This window comes from Capra hircus, chromosome 7 (assembly GCF_001704415.2).
Source record: "Capra hircus breed San Clemente chromosome 7, ASM170441v1, whole genome shotgun sequence".
Classification (NCBI taxonomy): Eukaryota; Metazoa; Chordata; class Mammalia; order Artiodactyla; family Bovidae; genus Capra; species Capra hircus.
In genome coordinates this window covers 71,646,646-71,663,419 of record NC_030814.1, presented here as the reverse complement: position 1 = coordinate 71,663,419, position 16,774 = coordinate 71,646,646, and the positions used below count along the sequence as shown (strand labels likewise).

At 57.5% G+C, this 16,774-nt stretch overlaps 1 protein-coding gene across 3 annotated transcripts; it reads right to left on the bottom strand.

Annotated features, from left to right (window-relative positions):
* On the bottom strand, positions 194-14,504 carry DBN1 (drebrin 1). 3 transcript variants are annotated; one of them, XM_018050604.1, is made up of 15 exons: positions 14,253-14,485; positions 9,687-9,742; positions 8,986-9,098; positions 8,757-8,831; positions 8,529-8,675; positions 8,299-8,376; positions 7,917-8,068; positions 7,768-7,831; positions 4,281-4,340; positions 4,068-4,191; positions 3,195-3,332; positions 2,685-2,855; positions 1,651-2,333; positions 1,246-1,348; positions 194-1,076 (listed from the first exon to the last, which is right to left on the bottom strand). In XM_018050604.1, the coding sequence occupies exons 1-15, from the start codon at positions 14,336-14,338 to the stop codon at positions 1,006-1,008; spliced, it is 2,121 nt and encodes a 706-aa protein (XP_017906093.1). In that variant the 5' UTR covers positions 14,339-14,485; the 3' UTR covers positions 194-1,005. The 3 variants fall into 3 exon arrangements, with proteins under 3 accessions (XP_017906093.1, XP_017906094.1, XP_017906095.1); XM_018050605.1 differs by lacking the exon at positions 3,195-3,332 and having other exon boundaries at positions 14,253-14,504; XM_018050606.1 differs by lacking the exons at positions 3,195-3,332; positions 14,253-14,485 and adding an exon at positions 12,955-13,061.

Genomic DNA, 16,774 nt, shown 5'->3' with positions numbered 1-16,774 from the left:
AAGCTGTAGAGCTAAAGCTGAGGTCAGCCTGCTCCAAACCTTTGGTTGGTTCCCCGAAGAGCCTCATACCCCCACTTTCCTTGGGGCCTTGGTGAGGGCGCCCTCTTAGCTTTGAAGGTAGTAAGAGTTGGGAATGGGATCGGGGCAGGCAGCCCACCACAGATCAGCCCCTGGAGGCCCGGAGCAGCAGGCCTGAAGGGATCTGGATTTCTTTATTAACAGACATGAGCACGACCTGTTACAGAAGTTTGTGCTTTCCAAAAAACAGTTACTGAACGTGAAAAAGGAACCCAAGCAAAGAGGGAGGAGTTGGAGAGGGGCCACCCATAGCCCTGACCTGAATCACGCCTAGGGCCTCCAGCCTGGGACCTGCCCAGCAGGAGGGGGCAGGAAAGGGCCGGGAAGCTGAGAGGCCCCAGCTAGGCCTGCTTCTCTTCCTTTGGGCCAGGTGGGGAAGGGTCAAGAGAAGGGTGGGGAGGGGTGTCCCAGGGAGCCAGAGCCCACGAGCCATTTATTGCCATGTTTTAAAATTCGTGCAAAATATCTGAAGCCCTGGACAGAGAATACAAAGTGATATTTTTTCCAAGAAACAGAAAACTAGGAAAAGAGGTGGGGGGAACATTTTCCCACCAGAACTTCCCCCCCCACGCCAGGCCCCAAGCAAGGTGAGGCCTCCACCCCGGCCAGGTGAGTGAGCAGGGAGGACTAAGAGCTACAATCTGGACCGGGTGGGAAGTGGGTGGCATTTGCAACAGCGTCTCAAACTACCAACGGGAGGAAAACCAGTCAACTGTACAAGTCTCCTATCAACTTAAAAAAAAAAAAAGAAAAGCTGTAAAAGAAGGGCCCTGTGGGTAGGGATGCGGCCAAGTTCCCAGCCAGGGCCAGAATCCAGAGTGGGTGCCAGGCGGAGCTGCTGCGAGTGCAGGCACTGTGGACCATCTGGCCAGAGACGGGGGCAGGTGGGCGGCCTTGGCGAGGGCAGCCTAAGAGCAGGCACCACTGCTAGTCACCACCCTCGAAGCCCTCCTCCTCTTCCGGTACTGGGTCTGCATCCCAGCAGGTGATGTCGATTTCTATGATGTGGGGAAGGGAAGGGAGTTAGGATGGCTCAGCAGATCCATGCCTGTATCCATCCCAAACCCAGCGAGCTGTCCCAGCTGTGTAAGGGGGAAGGGCTGCCTGGCCACACTTGAACGCAGCACCCCCACCCGAATTCCTCTCCATCATCCAACCCAGCACTACCTGGAGGCTTGTTGTAGAACACAGGAGGCGGAGCCTTTGCACATAGCTCTTCTGATTGGACAAACTCCTCCTCCTGTGATTGGCTGAAGTACCCCTCACTGGCCTGCAGGAGAAAAGCTCCAAGTCACTGAGCCCCACCCAGCAGGACTAGGGCTGACCTACCAGGCCTGAGCTCGTTTCCCCAGCAACCAGTGAGTCCATCAGTGGTTGCCAGGGAAACACAGATGGCTACCCTGGGAATAAAAGCAGAGCTGGCCCAAGGAGGGGAAATGAAACAGCTTCCCCCCAACAATGTGGGCCACAGAGAAAGGGGGCAGGGTATTGTCGCAAGCCTGAGGAACCAAGGGTCAGCCCCCTGCTCCAGCCCTGACTACTTCCCCTCCCATCAGGTAGCCCCAGCCCCACCTGGGTCCCCTCCTTCTGGGTGGTCTCGCCATTGGTCAGCAGGTGGGGCTCTGGTTCCAGCTCTGGCTCCAGCTTCTGATCCAGCTCTTCTAGAGCTGAGGGCAGAGTTGGAGCCTGGGGGGCAGCCAGGGGCTCCCCTTCTACTTCCTCCCCTGGGTCACAGAAGGTGGCTGGCGGCTCAGGCAGCTCATCAAAACTGAGAAGATTGGCACTGCCTTCTCCTGCTGGCAGCAGTGGCTCCTGAGCCACCTCATCCAGCAGGGGCACCTCCGCCAGCATGACTTCGGCACCTGAAGGTGGTGTGGGGGCCTGAGGCTCAGCCTGGGGTGCAGAGGCCCCTTCCCCATTGCCTGGCCAAAGGTCAATGAGGCTGGCAGCGGCAGGGGTGATGGTGTTAGCAACAGCAGTATCAGCAGCAGCAGTGTCGGTTTCAATGGCATCAGCTGCTGGGCTGTCAGCTGCAGAGGCTCCAGCCATGGCAGGCTCTAGAGAGGCAGCCAGGTCTGCCTGCTCTGTAGATGCCATGAACATCAAGTCCTCCTCCATGGGGCTGCCTTGGCCCTCGGGAGGCTCCGAGGCCTGAGGGGACTCCTCCAGGGGGCCAGCTCTGGCCTGAGGGGCTGCTGCTCTGGCTTCCTTGCTGGTCTCTTCACTATCCAGGCTGAGGCTGGGCTCCTGGGTCTCTGTTGAAGCAAAGACAGAGGAGACGTGTGATCAGCTTCCAGGAAAGGATGCAGGCCCTGGGCAGCCACCAGACAGTATCCTGCTTACCCACTGATGAGTTCAGAAAAGAAGGCCTCCACTAAGACTTACATGAAGACTGCCTTCTAACACCCACTGGCCCCTGCTGTCCCTTTACCCGCAGTCTTTAAACTGCTCAGCAGCCCTGGAAGGAAGGCCGTCCCCACTCCAGGGAGACCCTGAGGTCCAGAGAAGGCAGGTCTGACCAGCGCTTGTCCCTGCCCCAGCCACTTTCAGGGCCATAAAAGGGCCACTTGGAGTTCCCAGTCCAGGGGCTAGGGACCCTCACATACCTTGGGCTGCTGGGGGTGGCGGCGGCAGTGGTGGAGGCTGCGAGGACGTGACCTCATCCAGGGCCCGCTCGATCTGCTCAGCAACAGGGGTGGAGGCCGTGCTGGAGTCAGAGGGGCTCCGGGCAGGGAGAGGGGTAGGTATCATCCTCCGGTGGCTGTCCAGGTGGCTGCCTGTGGGACAGAAAACCCCAAGCTGATCAGTGAGGGCCAAGGAGCCAGATAGAAACAGGACTGTCCAACTTGGGGCCTGGCCAGCCCCTCCTCTCTGGAGTCTGGGTGGGGGCTGGGAGCTCCCCAGGCCCCCCAGGGGCTAGACCACAGCTCTAGACCTTGCAAGCCAGGCCCCCGGAGGGCCAGTGCCTCTTCAGGGCCAGGGGAAAGAAGCAGGCAGTACCTGCTCTGGGGATAAACACCAGAGATCAGTGGATCAGGCTGGGGGAGGGCAGGGGGGCTGCTGGGAAGCGGGGCCCTCCTTACCCCCTCCCACAGAGGCCTGGGACTGCTACCTACATGGGAGGGAGGAAGAGAGGTTTGGGGTGCGGTGACAGGTGATATAGGGAAAGGGAGTCCGTGGAGGGGAGGAAGAGGAAGAGGAGGAGGAGGAAGGCCCACTGTCCGATGCCTTTATGAAAGGGCAGTACGGACGACCTGCCAAGAGAGACAGACAGAGAGAGAGACAGAGGACAAGAGAGGGTCAGTCTCCCCCACCCCCATCCTGAGGCCTCACCCACCCCCAGGCTGGCCCTGGATGTCCAAGCTGCCTTCAGCCAGGGCGCACATTCAGCCAAGCGGGACCAGAGCCTCAGGCCATCAGACCACTGCCACCAGCACCAGCCACACATAGCAAAGAGCCTGATACATCACGATGCGGCCAGCCTCCCAGAGTCTGGGCAGCCCAAGCCCAGGAACAGCCTGCCCCACCCCTAGAGCCCTAGCACTTGAGCCAAGCACACAGAAGGGGCAAGCAGGCCAGCAGACAGGGAGCAGAAAGGTGCTTCAAGGAGAGGTGGAAGCCATACAGGGAGAATCCAAACAGGGAACCTGGAGTACAGCTCCAGGCTGCTCAATCTCAGGACAGGACGAGGCCCCACTCCCCATGCACCTACAGTTCTTCAGATAAAACAAGTTCAGTCCCAGGAGGGCCACTCACTGCAGCCAGGGGGGTTCCCTCAGCCCCAGATGGCCTCTAGCACCACCCATTGCTCAGACCAGGCCCTGCTCGAGCCCTTCTCGGCCCTGCCACCTGGAGGCGGTGGGTGGAAGCACATGTGATGCTTGGCCTTGCCTTCTCCAAGGGGTCCTTGGGCAAGGAAGATCCCAAAGAGGCTCAAGACCAAAACCTGAGGAGTGGGGGTTGGGTAAGGGTGTGGGAGCTGGGACTACCTGGTCGGTGGTTGAAGGGTGAGGGCACATCGCAGCTGCCTGCGGAGGCCGAAGCGACTCTTTCCTGCTGCTTAAAGAACTCCCGTGGATTATCAGGTCGCTGGGCAATAATGGCTGCTGCCTCCTGGGGGCACATGGACAGTCAGGCCAGGCAGGGCCTGATTGAGGCACCCAGGCCAAACTCAGATGCCTGGTCCCCCCCACAGTGCTCACCTCTACCTCTGACTCTGACTTCTTCATCTGGGTCTCTTCCTCCTCATCCCGCTGGTCACCCTGGAAACCAAAGGGATGGTGTTCTGAGCACCCCGCCCCCACAGGAGCTCTGGGCTTTCTTACAGCCCACTTCTTTCACTACCAAAAACCACTTTCACGACCCAGTCCCACAGCACCTTCTATCTGCAAGGTCCTCAGCTGCCTCATCTCCAGTCCAGACAGGCCCCTGGGCACCCAGGGCCATCCAGGAACACCCCCACCTTTGTAGCTAACTTTTCTCGAACCTCTTAACCCAGTACCTGGCTAGCCACACCCCCATCCGTGCAGCCTGAATCTTGGTATCATGATTGAGGCTTCACTAGTCCCCTGCCTCCTTGCTCTTTCCCTCTATTTCTTTCTCTATAGACCCTGAAAGTATCTTTTCAAAACATTAATTGCCATCACTTAAAAATCATGAATCTGCCTGCAACGGAGGAGACCTCTGTTCAATCCCTAGGTCGGGAAGATCCCCTGGAGAAGGAAATGGCAACCCACTCCAGTAGTCTTGCCTGGAGAATTTCATGAACAAAGGAACCTGGCAGGCTTCAGTCCGCGGGGAAGGAAACAGTCGGATATGACTGAGTAACTATTACTCACTCACTCAAAAACCAAGTTTCTTACTGAAATCAGGCTCTTCAGTTTCTTTTGAAAATGCCAACAGCCCTGGCAACACAGGCCTGTGTACCCCAAAGCAGCTTTCAACTAGAGTTGCAGCACAGCAGCCTCAGTTTGCCACAGTCCCCACCACTCCCTACTACCCTTCACTTGCTGTTTTGGGACTGCAGCCCCAGGAGTAAAGATAGGTGTGAGTCCTTGGTTGGGCCTCCCCTCTCCCTGCCTGATCCAGCCCATCATCTCTCCCAACATTCCCCTCCTGCCCTGACTCCCACACACCCTGTGAAATGCAGACATCAAGCCCTCAGCACAATGGAGCTGTAGGTCCTGTAACATGTGTACAACTTCCCAACTCTCTGCCTTGGCAGAGGAAATGAATCTCTCTCCCCATGTGCCTGACCCCCACCCTGGGTCCAGCTCTTCCTGCTTCCGGCCTCAGCTTCGGCACAGCCTCCTGGGGAAGGGGCCCTTGGCCCATTCAGGTCATTTCCTTCCCTGGGCCCCCATGAGGTGTTCCAGCCATATACCGATCACACTGTGTCATAATTTCCTGTTTCTGGATCATCTCCCCACCCTCTGTGGGTGACACAGGATGAAAACTTATGTATGTGGGTGAGTGGTCAGCCTGACGTTCAGTGGTACCTGTTTCCTCAGTTGACCTCACCATGCCAAAAGCCTCAAGAGGGTTGTCACCCTAACCACCACTTCTTGTCTCCCAGAATGAAGTCTAAACTCCTCTTCTGACCTCGCTCTCTCCTCCCAAATTTCCAAGGGACTCCAGTCAAGCTCTGTCTTTCCTCAAAACATACATCCCAGCAGCCTCTGCTGCTATGCCACCCCTGCCTAGTGCCACAGGACTAGGTTCCTCAGCCTCATTCAAAAAAAAGGACCAAATGTGTAACTATTAAAAATAATAATAATAAAATAAATGACGACTGTCCTGAGGTCTGACATGCAAAAAAAAAAAAAAAAAAAAAAAAAAGGACCAGGGGCAGCTTACCACAAAAACCTTAACTACCAACACTGTGAGAAGCACGGAAACAAATCAGAGCTGGGGGTAGGAGAGACATCACCACAGTAACCGGAAAGGTCAATGGTGCTGCTGTGCTTCAGCACCTTCAGATAAATAAACTCCTAGTATCCCAGGCAAAAACGGAACCCACATAAGGAAGGCAATTCTTATCAGAAGGGAGAAAGCAGAGTACCTTGTAAGTCAAAAGAAAGCATTTTACGGTTGTAAATTCCAAAGTTTCTTGCGGGAGACCTTCCTCAGGGGACCTGAAGTTGCAAGGTCACCACAGTGACCTGTTAAAATACCTACTGTTACTGTCACAGGAACCATACTTGGAGGGCCAGATGAGACTATAAAATAATGGTGTAACACTGTAAATCTTTGCCTGAAACACTGGTAACTGGTGAAGATAAGCGATCAAGTCAAGGTTCACTAAACTATTGTTTCTACTTTTGTGTGCGTGTGTATGTGAGATTTTCCGTAAGTTTTTTTTCCCAAAAGACTTTGCTCTGAATGGATCAACAAAATCTGGTATACATATACTATGGAATACTAATAGTTTTCAAAAGGAAAGACATTCTGACACATAGATGAAGCCTGAAGATGCTATGCTAAGTGAAATAAGCCAGTCATAAACGGTAAAATAACTGCGTGATTCCCCTCATACGAGGTACATCACAGACACAGAAAGCAGTTGCCAGGGGCTGAGAAAGGTGACGATGGGGAGTTAGTGCTTAACGGATACGAGGTTCAGTATGGGAGGATGAAGAAAATTCTGGAGACAAACAGAGGTGACAGCTGTACAAAATAAATACACTTAACGCCATGGAACGATACACTTAAAAATGGTAAAGATGGTACCTTTTATGTTATGTACCTTTTGCTGCAGTTAATTCATCAGCTAATTGTAAAAGAGCCTTGCTCATCTTGCTCTCCACCATATTTCCAACACCAGCACGTGGCAGGTAGCAAGGGTTTGCTGAATGAATGACTTTGGAGCTTACTACCCACACATTCTTTCCACCCTCTAGAGGCTAATGAGTGGAATGATCTATAACAGCCATTAATGCCAGTGCCTGAAGGACTGTCCTGCCACCTCCCTCCCAGCCTCCTGTGGGTGTGAGCTTGAAGTCTGCTTGAGTCCCCATGGCCCAACAGCTACCCACCAGTCTCAGTCCAGACGACTACTGCCTACCTCCTGTCCCAAACTGTACCATGCTCAGCAATGAATGATCTTTGCTATTTCTCAAATGTAAAATTCAATTCAAAGCGTGAAGATCTGTCTCCACTGTGTTTGTGAAAGGGTCAATCCATGATGACCCTAGGGCCATCCCAATGTTTGGAGGGTCACCCAAGTACCCCTGGAATTAATGCCTGCCCTAAAGGAGACACTACACATACTTGTATACAGATGTTCAGAGCACCAGCCCAGATTCTTTCAGTGGCTCTATAGCATTACTACAATGGGGACCAGGCCTCAAGTCCCATTAAGTACAGGAAGCATGGCTAATGTACCTTGAGCCCCTCAAGTCCTGCTGGAAGTAGGCAGGAGGAGCCTGGTCGATGAGGGTTTGGGTCAACATAGATTTTCTCTTTTAGTCTAAACTTCTCCAAAGAGGTCTCTTCCCACAGCCAGGGGACAGAACCCCACATGATCAGGGGTCAGGCCTGACATGGCAGGACATCCCATGCTGATGCAAGGGTACCCTGAATGCACAGCACTGTCCCCAAGACTCTGACTATCCCCCAAGGGGCCCAGTAATTCAGGGACCATCCCCACTTCCCTGACCAGGAAAGAGAAACCGTGGACTAAGAACTTACAAAGATAGATTGCTCCTTCAACCGCCTCTTGGCCTCCTCAGCCTCTAAAGTCTGTTGTTTCCTCCTGGAATGAAAGGTGCAGGCGAGCCCTTAGGACTGGCCAACGTGGGGCCGTGGGGGTGGGGGTAGGGGTGGAGCTGGGGTCACACCTGTGTTCCTCAATCTGCTGCTCTCGCTCCCGATATCGGCGCTCCCGCTCCTCCTGCTCCTGACGCTCCTGCTCCATCCGCTCTTGCTCAAATCTGAGTCTCTCATCCAGGGCCTTCTTCCGCTCCTCCTCCTTCCTCAGTTCTTCCTCCTTCTGCAGCCCCCCAGTGCCAAGGCAGTGCAGGCCCTGAGCTTGTGGCCCGGCCCACCCCACCCACATCCCTGACCCAGGCTTCTGTGAATTCAGGGGCTTTCAGTGTGGGGAGCACATGGGACAGGCCCTGCTGTTGAAGGGAGGGACTTTAGGAGAGGAGCCAGAGCAGCCCTGTGGGGTCAAGACAGGGAGGAGCCACCCAGCCAGCAGGCCAGGGTCGGGGTCTGCACCTTGGCCTGCTCCCAGAACTGCTCGCGGTTAAGCCGCTTCATCTCCACAGCGGCATCAGTCTTCTGATAGGTGGTGCCCTGCAGAGTTCAAGGGGCCTGGTGTGAGTGCAGCCCACAGGCCAAGGGCTGGGGAGCACCCCTCTGCCCCCCCACACAAAACACTGAGGACCGAGAGGGGACTGGCCAGTGGAGCGCCAGGCAGGGCCGGCCCACCAGTGGTGCACACTGACCACCGGCTCTGCATTCTCGTCCTCACGGAGCCGTAGTCGGTGCAGCACAGGGCTGGAGAGCCGCGCCAGCCCATTGGAGAGCCGCTGCCCGATGGCGCCTGCATCGATGTCCTCCACGCTACTGGCATTCACAATCACGTCGACGCCCTGCCGTAGGAAGAAGGCAGGCTCAGGCAGCCAGTCCCCGTGCCTGTCGCCAACCCCCACAAACCCTGACCCCACACGCACCTGGAAGAACTCGGCCACCTTAGCCACGTGGCTGGCACAAGCACATTTGCGGGCATCAGGTACATCCTCACCAACCTGCAAAGTCACAGCAAAGGAGATAGGGAAAGGACAAGAGTTAGGGGCAGGCTGAGGCCTGGAGCTCTCTTCCCGCAGCATCAGTGAGTGGAGAGGGCTGAAGGAGAACCGTTCTGGGGCCCTCAGCTCCCCTCCCCAGCCCACCAGTGTATACCCAGTTGATGAGCACGTATTTCGGCAGAGCGGCCTGGGAGTCCTTGACACTGCAGAAGCCATACATCACCCTCTGGTTCTCAAAGTGGCCGGAGAGCTCCTGCAAGCCCCCATCTGGGGGAATCAGGAGGGTTGTCAGGCCCAATCTCCTGAACCCCTTCCCCACAAAGGGCCTGGAATCCAAAGCAAGGACTCCTCTCGTGGGCTCTGCAGACACCCCCAGAGATCTACAAGTCCCACAGTTCTGTGCTGGTGTGAAAGAGACAGCAGGCAGGTGCGAGTTTTGCCTTTTAATCCCCCAGGACCTTGGAGAACTGAGGATGTGTTCTTCACACATCAAGTCTCACGCGGTGCTAGCACCCACTGAGGTAAATTAAAACCTTTTTGGGCTCTGGAGAAAGTGGGGTGATCCGGGCCATCCCTGTCAGGCCCCTTCCCACCTAGCTGTGTGACTCTGGGCAAGTCACACTCCTTCTCTGAGGCTCGGTCTTTTCATAATCAAACAGGAAACCAGTCTCCCTCCCTCCCCACCCTAGGGATCTTAGGGATGATTGGAGGAAGGACACTTGCCAGACAAATAATGGTCTGCTGGACGCAGGCAAGCAAGCCTAGAAGTGGCCTGGAGCCAGACGGGTGGGGAAGAAAACAACCCAACCGGAGGAGGGGGCGGGAGGAAGACAAAGGAATGGCTGGAATTCTTACCTCCTGATGCTGCAAGCTTGAGGTCATCTGAGCCATCCTCATAAGTGTACAGAGCCCTGGGGAGAGGGAGGGGTGGCTCGAAGAACTGTCAGGGCCCAGGCAGCCAATTTTGGGTGGAGATGGCTCTGGGAGGGTAGGAGGGACACAGAGGGGGCAGGACAGGAGGGGGGATTCCAGCCTAGCACTTAAGCCTTATCACCATGACAACAGAGCTAAGCACCATTTCAGGCTGGAACTCAGTGGGGGACAGTTTAGGATTTGATGGAGGGAGGCTTGGATCAGGTGGAAAGCAGGCAATGGGGAAGGAATTGCTGGCCAGTGGCTCGCTTTCAGTCAGTGTGCTGTGTCCTCGGAGCCCTGGCCCTAGCAGCCTGCAACCCAGCCAGTGGTGTGAGATGGAGATTCCAAGGCGACGGGTTCCTTGGTTACCGTTCCCTGGCTACAGCTCCTCATACCCCATTGGTGGTTGCCAGGAACCTACCTGGCGCGTGCCTCGGTACCCACTGCCCCCTCCCCCCACAGCAGGGGGGGCAGGGAGAGAGAACCTGGCGCTGTTCAGCTCTGGGCATCCCCCTGGTAACCACGGCAACCCAGCAATTGGCACGCGACTGGCCCACCCAGCTGCATTCTCCTGAACACAAAGGACCCCGGGGACACACCCTCATCCTCAACCTCAGACTCTCTGAAATGGGATGAGGTCACCATGGCCACTCTTGCCTGGACTCTGGGCTTTGGGCGGTGGCGCTTTCTTGGCCTTCCAGACCTAGGCTGCCTCTGCCCTAGCTGAGGTTCTCGTCTCCGGGGACTGCTGGCCTTTCCTTCCCTCTCAGCTCCGGCAGACAGCTGACCCAGCGGCCTTCCTCCTCCCTAGCTTTTTCTCCACAGGTAGGAGTGGCTCAACATCCATTTTACACAAGGGAAGAGAGAAATGTCTCCTTCCCGGGACCCACTTGGAGGAAGACCGGCTTGGGGCCAGGAAGAAAGGCCGGAGGGGCAAGGAGGCTCAGCCCCTCCTTCAAGCTCCCTTTCCCTGACCGCCAAGGCAGGGTGCTGGGAGGAGACCAGCGAGATGCAGAAGAGAAAGCTAGGAGAGGAGGCAGAAACGGAAGACAAGGGAAGGGAGGGACGCGAAGGGATGGAGAGAAAATGAAGGCGCGGGGAGGGGAAAGGGGTGGGAAGGAAAGAGGGAGGAGAGAAGAGGGCGGGAGGGAGGGAGGTGGGAGGAGGCCGGAAGGCCTGGTCCAGGCCCAGCCCCATGAGGTCAGCACAAGTCACTGCCAAATGGGCCCCAGCCCCTCCCTGCTTCTCAGGATCCCTTCCCTCCTAAAAGGGACACAGGTGGGCTGTGGGGCCAGAAACTCCCCGTCCAACTGTTGCCTGGGCCCCAACCCTGGCAGCTGCCTTCTCCACACAGCTGTCCCACCACCTGTCTGGCTGCCCTAAGCTGCCACTGCGAACAAAAGGCCCTCAGAGACGAAGGATCTGCCCCTTTGCATCCCGCAGCTGGGAAACTGAGGCAGGACTCCACGACTCTGGTTCCCAGACACTGCACTAGCCATCAAGTCACACTTCCCCAGCGTGACTTGTCAGACTCTCCCAGGCTCTCTGTGGCTCTTCCCAAGAACAAGTGTCCTCCCCTTCCATTCTTTACTCCTTGTCTACCCACCTTCAGTCACCTTTCTGTGCTGCAGCCCTGGCCCTTACCTGGTGAAAACCATAGCTAAGTTCAAAGATTTCAGCAGGCCTTCATCCCTGAGCTCCACCCGACCTGCCTTTCCAGCCAGACCTCCGTATCCAAACCATACACTTGGATCACACTGGATGGGTCCCTGATGTCCAGCACAGTTCTGGGCATTTTCCACCCTAGGGCCTTTGCATATGAGTCTCCCTTCACAGGAAGGCCAAACCTGCTTCTCCATCCCATGCCCACCCCTGACTGAAATCCCTCAGGAACCCAATGCCAGCTCCCCAGGAAGCCTTGCCCTGCACCTCCCTCCCCAGGGTGCTTACCACACCCCAGCAAGGATGGGAAGAGGCACCTGAAGCTGCCTGGGATTTCACTAGACCTGTGCTTTGGGTGGGTTGGAGCTGGTGAAACCGAAAGGGGGCGGGAGGGAGGGAGGCAGGAATCTCCACCTCCAACCCCTGGAGATAGACACTGTTCCAAACCGTAAGCTTCGTGAAGGTGGGACATTTAACTCAGACTTTCAAGACAGCACAGAGCAGCTCTAGTTGGTATTTGCCATCTAAAAACCATCTCAGCCAGAGAAAGTGGACCGGGGTGAGTGGAAGATGGTATGTAGCAGATCCAGGAAGATTCTGGGTTGAGCTGAGGATGGGGGCTGCAGGGTAGGTGGATTCCTCAGGACAATTACACTCTCAGGATATCAGAACTGGAAGGGCCTTGAGCATCCCGGGTATAGCAGAGCCCAACTCCCTCTCCTGCTTGTCAACAGGAGCAGGGACTCGTGTGGTCATACAGTGAGTCAGGTCACGTCCAGGGTAACACCAGTTCTCACTACATAATCTGCCTTTCCATGGTCCCCTGCTCCCAGCCTCAGGCAGCAGTCTACTCCAGAGTAAGCCACCTGGGTGTGACCTCCCCGACCCTTACTCCCTACTCAGAGGAGGGCAGTGCCAAGCCCCGTTTTGCCCAGATGGTGATTTTATCCAACACACCCTCCTCCAGCCTCAGTGCAGGGTCTGCTCCTGAGTCTGGAGACCCCACTGTACTCTGGCTCTGTGCTGGGTGCTAGGGGCCCTCATGTCCCTGAAGACTCTAACATTCTTTCTACCAAATGTTTATCTGGGCCCTTGGGAGTGAGCAAATGTGTGTATGTGCGAGGGTGCGTGTGTACATCTGTGAGTGTACCACACACAACCCAGATCAGGGCGGGGGGTGGGGGGTGACGCATGCCAGTGATGAATAATAACTCGCTTGAGCCACATGGATGCTGCTGGGTGGTGGGAGCCCAGGCCTCTGCTGAGCAGGATGCGGGCCAGCAGTGGTTGTGGAGCTCCGCTTTTTGGAAGGTGGGGGGAAATCGGGTGGAGATAGGCAGCACCCCCAGACTGAAGAGCATTCTGAGGTGGGTTGCGCCTCTCTCCAGGCACGGCCCATATCCCATGGCCAGCTCCTCCACCAGGCCAAGCCAGCCACTTGCCCTCAACTCCTCCCATGATCTCAGCCCCCCTGGGACAGGGCTGGGACACAGGGTGGGCTGCTTGCCTGCTTAGCCCATCTTGGCCTCTCCTGTGACTGACCCGCAAGACACGAGCGCTTGCTTGTCTCCCTCGTCCATGCCTCCAGGCCTGGCTGCCCGCCAGTGCTGCAGTACTGTGGCATGGATGCCTGGCCATCTTGTCCCCTCCTCCAGCCCCCAGGTCAGTGTCTTCCCAGCATGAGGGTGAGGCCAGCCCAAGTGTGGTCCCTCAGATCTTCCTTCACTTTGTGTTTCCTGCTTGCCAAGGGGAGAAAAGGCCTAGGGAAGAGAATGGGCACTTGCTCCAGGAGAAGAGTATTCCAGGGAGATGACGGTTCCTGAATGGGGCAGCATGGACCCCCCTGGCTTTTCTGCCACTCTGGGGACTCCGGCCCCAGAGCAGGTGGTCCGTCCCCACCCACCACCTAGGGGGAGACAACAGCTGGGGAGGGGAGAGAGGGCAGCCCAGCTCCTCCCCATCCCCGCAGTAGCTGAGAGCCCCTTGCCACTGGGCCACCAGGCCAGGGGCTCCGTGGATCTCCTCACCCCCTCATTCTTCTCAGAAAACTCCCTGCACTCTCTCCACAATGGTCCGCCTGGGGGCTCCCTCCCAGGGACCCCACTTGGCACTCTGGACAAGCAGTTCAGTTCCTTTAGCACGTCCCAGCCTGGGTGCCTAGTCCCTGCACCCAGGGACTAGGGGAGAAGACTCAGCCCTGCCTCCTCGACCCCCAAGAGGCACAGGAGGCACTTGGCGGCGGTGGCCGTGTGGCAGTGAACGTCTTTCCGTCACACCCCAACTCGGAGAGGCCCCCCGGTGGGCGGGGCGCCCCGGCCCCAGCCCGCTCCGCTCCGCTCCTCCCCCGCCCTAGCTTTTCCTTTGTGCGGTGGCCGGCTGGGCTGGGCCGGGTAGACAGCTCTGGATCTGCCGGTTCGGTCCCCGCCCGCTCGAAGGTGTCGAAGGTGCCGAAGGTGCCCTTGGCCTCCCGGTGCACACCTGTCCCACCCCGGGGCCCAAGGCGAAGAGGAGTGGGTGGAGGAGCAGTTCTGCAAGGCCAGGAAGCCCCAGGCCACACATCTGGACCCTGCGTCTCTCCAGCCTGCGTCCAGCCACCAGCGTTCCCACCGCGCGGCTGGGGCCGCCTCCGGGTGCTTGGGGACCGCGGGTGCCCCGCCTGGCCCGGCCCGGCCCCTCCCCCGGCGCGCACAAAGGCAGCTCCTCCCTGGCCCTCGCGGGCCGCTGCAGCATTTCGGGGTCTCCTCCTCCCTCCTGGCTACGGGGCGGCGGGGCCGGGTGGAAACAAAGGCGCGGCGGCGGCGGCGCGGGGACAAAGGGGCTGAGGGGCGGGGGCGGGGGGCTCACCAGTCGGCCGCACTCTCCTCCCGAATCACCTCTTCGTACGCCGCCAGCAGCTCCAGGCGGTGGCCACTGAAGCTCACGCCGGCCATGCTGCGGGCCGGACCGAGGCCGAACGGACAGACGCACGGACGGACGGACGGAGAAGGAGGGAGGGAAAGACGGAGTCGCCGCGCCGCCGCCTCGGAGCCTCTGCAGCGTTGCGAGCCGAGCGAGCCAGCGGCCGGGGGAGGGGAGCCGGCCGGCGGGGGGCGGGGGGCGCTGGCTCCGCCCGGCTAGCTCCCTCCGCGCGCTCGGTCCTAGCGCCGCCCCGGCCCGGCCCTGGGGGAGGCCCGCCCCCCCTTCCCGGCCTGCCCCGGGGCGCCCTCACGCCCCTCGCCCCCAGCCCGTGCGCGCCGCGCCCAGGCGGCTCTACCACTCGGCACCCAGGGGCCGTTCTTCCCACGTTCCAGTTCTCCCATGTGGGGTCCCCAGCCACAAACCTTAGGGCCTCCGTTCCCGCCCCCCGCCTTGATCCCCTTCTCCCCATCCCCACCTCACCAAGCCCTATCCAGGCCCAACTTCAGCTCTCTTCTTTCCAACTCCCTGTCCCAATCGCAAATCCATTCCATTCCAATCCGGCCCAGCCCCACTCTGTCCTTCGTTGATCTCCCTCCACCCTAGCCTCACCGCCATCCCTGGTCCATCCCAACCTATATCCCCAACCCCTGGCCCATCTGTAGCCCATCCTCATTTCTTTCCCCTCCCAGCACCAGCCCCATTCCCAACCGACCGTATGCTTGGTGCAAACCCCTACCCATTCGTCAGACCCCATCTCTACCTGCACCTTCCTTATTCCAGCCTAAGCTGTTCTTCTTCTGATCTTTGTTCCAACCACACCCCTCCACCCCTGCCTCCTAGACCTACTCCGACATTCCCAACCTGTAACTCATCTCCACCCCACTCTATACTGAACACCCCTCCCCCACCAGCTGCCCCCCCCCCCCCCACCAGCCCTCTTAAGTGAGGCCAGCCTGGGAAATCCTTTGCCTTCTCTCCCAAGCCTCAGGTCTCCCAGAGGAATCCCAAGTAGAGTTCCGGAAGCAGCATCTAACTCCAGACTCCCAGGGCAGGGCTTCTCCAAGGACTCTCTAGGGCCAGTCCCCTGGCACCTTTAGTTCCCAAAGTTCTGAGCACAGAAAACACTGGGGCCTCAGAGGAGTCTCTTGCAGGGAAGTGGGCACCACTGTCAGGGCCTCCCGCAGCAGCTCTGCTCCTGTCTAAGCTGGGCTCCAGAAACCCTCTGCAGCTCTCAGAAGCCTTGATCACCACCTGCAAAGCCTCCCACCCCTGTCTTCCCAGAGGAGGTGGCAGAACCTGAGCAAACTTTTTCTGGTCCAATCTGGGGGGTGGGGCTGGGCCTCCGAATTCTGAGCTGTGGGACCAAGCAGCTGGACCAAGAAGAGGAAAGAAGTATGTACATTGATCTCCAGTAGTGGATCCCAGCACTTTGGAGTACAAAGAACCCCTTAAAACTCAAAAGATTCCACAGGCCCCCGCCTGGGGAATTCTTAGCACTATGCCCCTGGACCCCTGGTCCTGTCAGTTTCTCCAGGGCCCCTACTTGGAGCAAGTCCCAAGCAGAATCCGTGAGATTCTAGGGAGAGAGGAAGACTCCACAGCGGGGCTGAGGGGTACCTGGGAAGGATAGGTCGAGGGATCTCAGGCCTCAGTCCCTTCCTGCTTCCTTTGACTTTTTCCAGCTTTCATTTCCCCATCCCAAAGCCCCCTCCCCAGCCTCCTGCTCAGTTTCACATCCAAAACACAGAAGCCCTACCTGCACCTGCGGGCTGTCTTTCTCAAATTCCTGCCTCCCCCAGCCACCTACAAATTCTAGCCACACCCACTCTTACCTCTTTGCCATCTATATTTTTAAATAAACTTTTAATTTTAGAACAGCTTGAAATTCACAGAAAAATTACAAAGATAGTACAGAGAGTCCCCATATGCCCCATGCCCAGTTTTCTCTATTTTCAGAGGAGCAAGGAGGTTCCCTGCTCATATTCCCTGGAGCCCACCCTTCACCCCTTCACATCATCACCATCCTATAATTTATCTGTACTCTGCCTCCTTCCCGCATGGTCTCTGGCACTGCTCTGGCTGAGATCACCAGGGACCCCTAAATTGCCAAATTCATTGGCCCCGTTGTAGTCCTCAGTTTCCTCAACCAGTGGGAACAGGGTGACTAATGATCACTCCCTCCTCTGCAAAGCCCTGAAACCCACATGCTCAGCCATGGTGGGTGGGTGCTGGGTGCCTCCTTGGAGGCTCTCCCACCAGAGTTTTATGTCTACCACTCCCAGCACTGATCGCCCTTCAAGTCTCTCCCTCCCCAAGATCCTGACCTTGTCCCCTCTCCCAGCTGTTCCCCCTGCCCCCTCCAACACTGGGAGGCTTGTCCAATGGCTTCTCAGTCCCCAGAGTGGAAAAGCTAAGAAAGGAGGATTCACATCCCAAAGCTGGTCATTTGCTGTGTGACCTTGAGTAAA

Coding starts and splice junctions, on each gene's coding strand:
- DBN1 (XM_018050604.1), bottom strand. CDS start 14,338: ATGGCCGGCGTGAGCTTCAGTGGCCACCGCCTGGAGCTGCTGGCGGCG. Junction 9,743..14,252: donor GAGGAGAGTGCGGCCGACTG/GTGAGCCCCCCG, acceptor CCCTCTCCCCAG/GGCTCTGTACACTTATGAGG. Junction 2,856..3,194: donor CCTCTCTTCCTCCCTCCCAT/GTAGGTAGCAGT, acceptor TCTGTCCCACAG/GCAGCCACCTGGACAGCCAC.